At 52.4% G+C, this 6,964-nt stretch overlaps 1 protein-coding gene across 1 annotated transcript; it reads right to left on the bottom strand.

Annotated features, from left to right (window-relative positions):
* Positions 1 to 4,904: 4,904 nt before the first annotated feature.
* Positions 4,905 to 6,712, bottom strand: LOC123106602 (protein scribble homolog). The gene is made up of 2 exons (XM_044528708.1): positions 6,126 to 6,712; positions 4,905 to 6,013 (listed from the first exon to the last, which is right to left on the bottom strand). The coding sequence occupies exons 1-2, from the start codon at positions 6,354 to 6,356 to the stop codon at positions 5,018 to 5,020; spliced, it is 1,227 nt and encodes a 408-aa protein (XP_044384643.1). The 5' UTR covers positions 6,357 to 6,712; the 3' UTR covers positions 4,905 to 5,017.
* Between the last annotated feature and the right edge of the window lie 252 nt (positions 6,713 to 6,964).

Below are 6,964 nucleotides of genomic sequence, written 5' to 3'. Positions count from 1 at the left end.
TCTTGAAACCAGTGGTCTTGTTAAACCATCAATACTTGATGCTCCTTCTTGATTTCTACCTTTTGCGGTCTTAAGCACCGCGAACAGCTCCGGGATCAACTCCATCCCTTGCATGTCATAGTTCATCACGAAGATTTAGTAGCTTAGTGATAGTGGCTAGAGAACTCTATCAATCACTATCTTATCCAGAAGTTTAACTCCCACTTGATTTAAGTGATTGTAGCACCCAGACATTCTGAGCACATGCTCACTAGCTGAGCTATTCTCCTCCATCTTGTTGGCAAAGGAACTTGTCAGAGGTCTCACACCTCTCAACACGGGCATGACCCTGAAATCCCAATTTCAGCTCTTGGAACATCTCATATGTTCTATGGCGTTCAAAACGTCATTGGAATCCCGATTCTAAGCCGTAAAGTATGGTGCACTAAACTATCAAGTAGTCATCAGGATGTGTCTATCAGGTGTTCACAACATCCACAGACGATGTTGTAGGGGTTTGCACATCGAGCGGTGCATCAAAGATGTAAGCCTTCTGTGTAGCAGTGAGGACACTCCTCGGACTACGGACCTAGTCCGCATCATTGCTTACAATATCTTTCAACTTAATCTTTCTCTAGGAACGTATTGAAACAGGGAGCTACAACGTGAGCTATTTATCTACAACATATTTGCAAAGACAATTTAGACTATGTTCATGATAATTGAGTTCATCTAATCAAATTATTTAATGAACTCCCACTCAGATAGACATCCCTCTAGTCATCTAAGTGAAACATGATCCGAATCGACTAGGCCGTGTCCGATCATCACGTGAGACGGACTAGTCATCAACGGTGAACATCTCATGTTGATCGTATCTTCTATACGACTCATGTTCGACCTTTCGGTCTTTCGTGTTCCGAGGCCATGTCTGTACATGCTAGGCTCGTCAAGTCAACCTAAGTGTATTGCGTGTGTAAATCTGGCTTACACCCGTTGTATTTGAACGTTAGAATCTATCACACCCGATCATCACGTGGTTCTTCGAAACGACGAAACTTCGCAATGGTGCAAAGTTAGGGGGAACACTTTCTTGAAATTATTGCGAGGGATCATCTTATTTAAGCTACCGTCGTACTAAGCAAATAAGATGTAAAACATGATAAACATCACATGCAATCAAATAGTGACATGATATGGCCAATATCATTTTGCTCCTTTTGATCTCCATCTTCGGGGCTCCATGATCATGATCTCCATCATCGTGTCTTCTTGAAGTTGTCTCGTCATCTATTACTTCTACTACTATGGCTAACGCTTTAGCAATAAAGTAAAGTAATTACATGACGTTTATGTTGACATGTAGGTCATAAATAAATTAAGACAACTCCTATGGCTCCTGCCGGTTGTCATACTCATCGACATGCAAGTCGTGATTCCTATTACAAGAACATGATCAATCTCATACATCACATATATCATTCATCACATCCTTTTGGCCATATCACATCACAAGGCATATGCTGCAAAAACAAGTTAGACGTCCTCTAATTGTTGTTGCAAGTTTTTACATGGCTGCTATAGGTTTCTAGCAAGAACGTTTCTTACCTACGCGAAAACCACAATGTGATATGCCAATTTCTATTTACCCTTAATAAGGACCCTTTTCATCGAATCCGATCCGATTAAAGTGGGAGAGACATACACCCGCTAGCCACCTTATGCAACTAGTGCATGTCAATCGGTGGAACCAGTCTCACGTAAGCGTACGTGTAAGATCGGTTCGGGCCGCTTCATCCCACGATGCCGCCGAATCAAGATAAGACTAGTAACGGCAAGCAAATTGACAATATCCACGCCCACAACTGCTTTGTGTTCTACTCGTGCATAGAAACTACGCATAGACCTAGCTCATGATGCCACTGCTGGGGATCGTAGGAGAAATTTAAAATTTTATACGCATCACCAAGATCAATCTATGGAGTAATCTAGCAACGAGGGGAAGGAGAGTGCATCTACATATCCTTGTAGATCGCTAAGCGGAAGCGTTGCAAGAACGCAGATGAAGGAGTCGTACTCGTAGCGATTCAGATCGCGGTTGATTCCGATCTAAGCGCCGAACCACGGCGCCTCCGCGTTCAACACACGTGCAGCCCGGTGACGTCTCCTACGCCTTGATCCAGCAAGGGGAGAAGGAGAGGTTGGGGAAGACTCCATCCAGCAGCAGCACGACGGCGTGGTGGTGAAGGAGCGTGGCAATCCTGCAGGGCTTCGCCAAGCACCGCGGGAGATGAGGAGGACTTGGGAGAGGGGGAGGGATGCGCCAGAACTTGGGTGCGGCTGCCCTCCCACCCCCCACATATATATAGGGGCAAGGGAGAGGAGGGCCGCCCCCCTCAGATCCAATCTGAGGAGGGGGCTGCGGCCAAGGGGGGTTGCCTTGCCCCCAAGGCAAGGGGGGCGCCCCCCCCCCCCCTTTATGGTTCCCCCAAACCCTAGGCGCATGGGCCCTAGGGGGGGAGGCGCCCAGCCCACTAAGGGGCTGGTCCCTCTCCACACACAGCCCATAGGGCCCTCCGGGGCAGGTGGACCCTCCCGGAACCCCTCCGGTGGTCCCAGTACAATATCGGTAACCCCCAAATTATTCCGGTGACCGTATGATGACTTCCCATATATAAATCTTTACCTCCGGACCATTCCGGAACTCCACGTGACGTCCAGGATCTCATCCGGGACTCTGAACAACATTCGGTAACCACGTATACCTATTCCCTATAACCCTAGCGTCATCGAACCTTAAGTGTGTAGACCCTACGGGCTCGGGGGTCATGCAGACATGACCGAGACAACTCTCCGGTCAATAACCAACAGTGGGAGATACCCATGTTGGCTCCCACATTCTCCACGATGATCTCATCGGATGAACCACGATGTCAAGGATTCAACCAATCCCGTATACAATTCCCTTTGTCTATCGGTACGATACTTGCCCGATATTCGATCTTGGGTATCCCGATACCTTGTTCAATCTCATTACCGGCAAGTCTCTTTACTCGTTCCATAACACATCATCCCGTGATCAACTCCTTGGTCACATTGTGCATATTATGATGATGTCCTACCGAGTGGGCCCGGAGATACCTCTCCGTTTACACGGAGTGACAAATCCCAGTTTCGATTCGTGCCAACCCAACAAACACTTTTGGAGATACCTGTAGTGTACCTTTATAGCCACCCAGTTACGTTGTGACGTTTGGTACACCCAAAGCACTCCTACGGTATCCGGGAGTTGCACAATCTCATGGTCTAAGGAAATGATACTTGACATTAGAAAAGCTTTAGCAAACGAACTACACGATCTTGTGCTAGGCTTAGGATTGGGTCTTGTCCATCACATCATTCTCCTAATGATGTGATCCCGTTATCAACGACATCCAATGTCCATGGTCAGGAAACCGTAACCATCTATTGATCAACGAGCTAGTCAACTAGAGGCTTACTAGGGACATGGTGTTGTCTATTTATCCACACATGTATCTGAGTTTCCTATCAATACAATTCTAGCATGGATAATAAATGATTATCATGAACAATGAAATATAATAATAATAACTAATTTATTATTGCCTCTAGGGCATATTTCCAACAGTCCGGAGGTCCGGAAAATGTTCCATCACGTCCAATACAGTAGCATGGGCTGTAGGGAGGCTCCCTAGCCTTAATGGGCCAGGGGCACCAGCCCCCCCAAGGCCCATGCGCATGGGAGAGGGGAAACCCTAAGGGGGAGGGCCTCCACTTGACTTGGGAGGCACTCCTCCCCCCCTTGGCCGCCGCCCCAACCCTAGATGGGATCTAGGGGGGCCGGCCCCCTCTCTGCCCACCTATAAATAGTGGAGGGGTGGGAGGGCGGCCATACCCTTGCACCTGGTGCAGCCCCTCCCCTCCAATACCTCTCCTCCTCCGCGTGAGCTTGGCGAAGCCCTGCCGGAGAACTGCCACTCCATCACCACCACGCCGTCGTGCTGCTGTTGGACTCTCTTCCTCAACCTCTCCCTCCTCCTTGTTGGATCAAGGCGCGGGAGGCGTCTATGTTCCGTACGTGTGTTAAACGCGGAGGTGTCGTCCGTTCGGCGCTAGGATCATCGGTGATTTGGATCACGACGAGTATGACTCCATCAACCCCGTTCTCTTGTACGCTTCCGCTTAGCGATCTTCAAGGATATGAAGATGCAATCCCTCTCTCTCGTTGCTAGTATCTCCTAGATTGATCTTGGTGACACGTAGGAAAATTTTGAATTATTGCTACGTTACCCAACATATTGGAGCTAGCCTGACCTTGTCAATGACACTTAAGAAGACTTCATGCATGTATCCCTAAGAACCAACGCCTCGAAGCCGCAATCGGCGTCGTAGAACCTTCGAATCGATCAGAAAAACTAATCTCGCCGCCCCCGAGAAGCTGAGGACTTTAAGTAAGATCTTCGTCCGAGAATCAGAGCCTGAAAGACTGACTAAAAGAAAAGGTGTCACCATCCATTCGAACATCGCCCTTGCGAGGGCTAAACTTGTAACCTACCTACTAACAAGAGCTGAGGCACCATGATTCTCCTCCTCGTCACCGGCTGCCGGAGCAACAGGTAGAAGCATAGGCTCGCCGGCGGAGACCGAGAGAAGAAAGACTTTAACCTTTAGCAAGCAATGGCAAATCTGTCATGTTCTATTTCTTTGCCAGGATCTGCTGTGCCTATTAAAAATATTGGCATCCTCGTGATAACATAAATTTCATAAAAACGTTCGCTTTACCATGCTTAAAAATCTAACGTTTGCATTTCCCTTTTCCAAATGATCCTTGGACATCAGAGATTCAGAAATTTCGCAGCAGGTCATCTAGGTCAGCACTTCACACCAACAACATACACCACACATTAAGTCAGGAAAACTCTTCCGTTTCATCTTCATCTTGCCATGTACGTTGGTCACTGCAATTTTGCTTTCATTCATGTACAACACGAGCGGCGGTCCAGCAGCATCTGCGTGACTATCGGCGGCGGCGAAAGCAGCAGCAAGAGAAGGAACACGAGGGAAGGCTAGGGAACTTGCACGAGGGGAGGCTAGGGAACTTGCACGAGGGAAAGCTAGGCAACTTCATGGCGCAGGCGCAAGTGCAGCACCTCTTGGGGACCCTGAACTTCGGCGCCTTGATCGTCCTCCACCAGCCGCACCACCGGCGCCGGCCGCCGTGGGCAGGCTGCTGGTCGTGGCTCTTCTCCGAGTGGACGCGCTTCTTGAGCTCCGCGTTTGTCTTGCGCAGCCGCGCCTCGTACTCCTTCTTCCAGGCGGCGAACTGCCGCCTCAGCATCTTGAGCTCGTCGACGGACATGGTGCCCGGCTTCACCTCGGCCACCGCCCTCGCGGCGTGCTCGAACGCCTGGGTCTCCCGCGCGTACTCGGTCGCGAGGTGGTGCTCCGCGTGGCTCGGCTTCGAGCTAAGGACGGCGGCGACGGCGAGCTCGCCCGCGTGGCTCGGCTTCGAGCTAAGGACGGCGGCGACGGCGGGCACGCCCGCGTGGCTCGGCTTCGAGCTAAGGACGGTGGCGACGGCGGGCTGCTGCTGCTGGGGCTTCACGGACGCTCCTCGAAACAGGCTCTCGCCCCGCTTCACGGCCGCTTCCTCCGCCCTCGTGGGCGCCGGAGCTCGCTCGGCCTGCGCAACGCCGTCGGATAAGGTTGGCTCCCGGCGGTGGCTCGTGGAACCGATTTCTGCTCTGGCCGCCGCAGCAGCGGCAGCAGCCTGAGACATCTGCAGCGCGGCGGTCTGCCTCTGCAGCTCCTCCTCCACGGCCTTCATCTTGGCCTCCCACTCGGCGAGCCGGGCCTCGTAGAGCTCCACCTGCTGCCTCAGCCCGGCGATCTCCTCCTCCTTGAGCCTCACGTCGTCGTCCTTCTGCTTGGCCTCCTCCTCCGCCCGCACAGCCCTTCTCTCCAGCTCCAGCTCCACCGCACGCCTCTCCGCCTCCCTCGCTTCTTCTTCCTCCTGGCGTACGTCCACAGGCGGCCAAACCATTAGTAATTAGTCGATGGCATGCATGCATGCATGGCATCGCGCGGCACAATGCTACGTAAAATAGAGCACATCACGTACGTACCGGCGGTGGGGGGAGCGGGGCGAGCGGTGGGCGCTGACTCCACGGCGCGTCGGAGGCGGGCCTGTGGATGGAAGGAGGCCGGCCCCTGACGGTGGGGCGCGTGGGCAGCGCCGGCGGCTCCTCCTCCTTGGGCTTGTCTTCGAGCTTGCCTATCCCTCTCTGCCTGAGCGCGTCCAGCATCAGCTCCATCGAGCTCAGCGCCGACGACAGAGAGGAGGAGGACGACGCCATCGGTCGTCCCCCACACGGATCAATCTCAAGTCAATGCACACCAAATTATAGCTGCTGGACCACTCCGCTCTATTGCACCATCCAAAACGAGCGTCTCTGAATTCGTACCAAATGATCGAATCCCCTTGGCTTGTTCAGAAACGGAACGAAGCGGAACCGTCGATCGGCGGGAGCGGGTGCGGAGCGGAGGAACTCCGCCGTGATAACCTCGTCGGGTCAGGAGGGATGGGGGAACGGATTGCGGGGAGGAACCGCGGCCGGAGAGAAGAGCCCGGCCGCGGGGCACTAGCCAATCGCGGGCTCGCGCTGCATGGCGGGGGCGTTGGGTGCTTCTTTTCTCAAACATTTCTGGTTGCACGCGCGTACGTACGGTTTGGTGTCTGGGCTGTGCAGGTCGCCAAGGTCGCCTTCAGTTGCAAGCATGGACGGTTCTCCGTGCCACGAGGGGATGGCCTTGCCAAATTTAGAAGAAAATGGTGAAGACTGGTCGTCAAATCAAAGAAGCCGCCCGGAGTTGGACCTATGGGACAACATATAATGTCTTCACTCAAATATAAGTGCCATCTTTCTACAAAAGAGGACACTCAGGCTGCGTTTGGTTCAGCTTT

This window comes from Triticum aestivum, chromosome 5A (genome assembly GCF_018294505.1).
Source record: "Triticum aestivum cultivar Chinese Spring chromosome 5A, IWGSC CS RefSeq v2.1, whole genome shotgun sequence".
Lineage (NCBI taxonomy): Eukaryota > Viridiplantae > Streptophyta > Magnoliopsida > Poales > Poaceae > Triticum > Triticum aestivum.
This window is presented reverse-complemented; position numbering and strand designations above follow the sequence as displayed.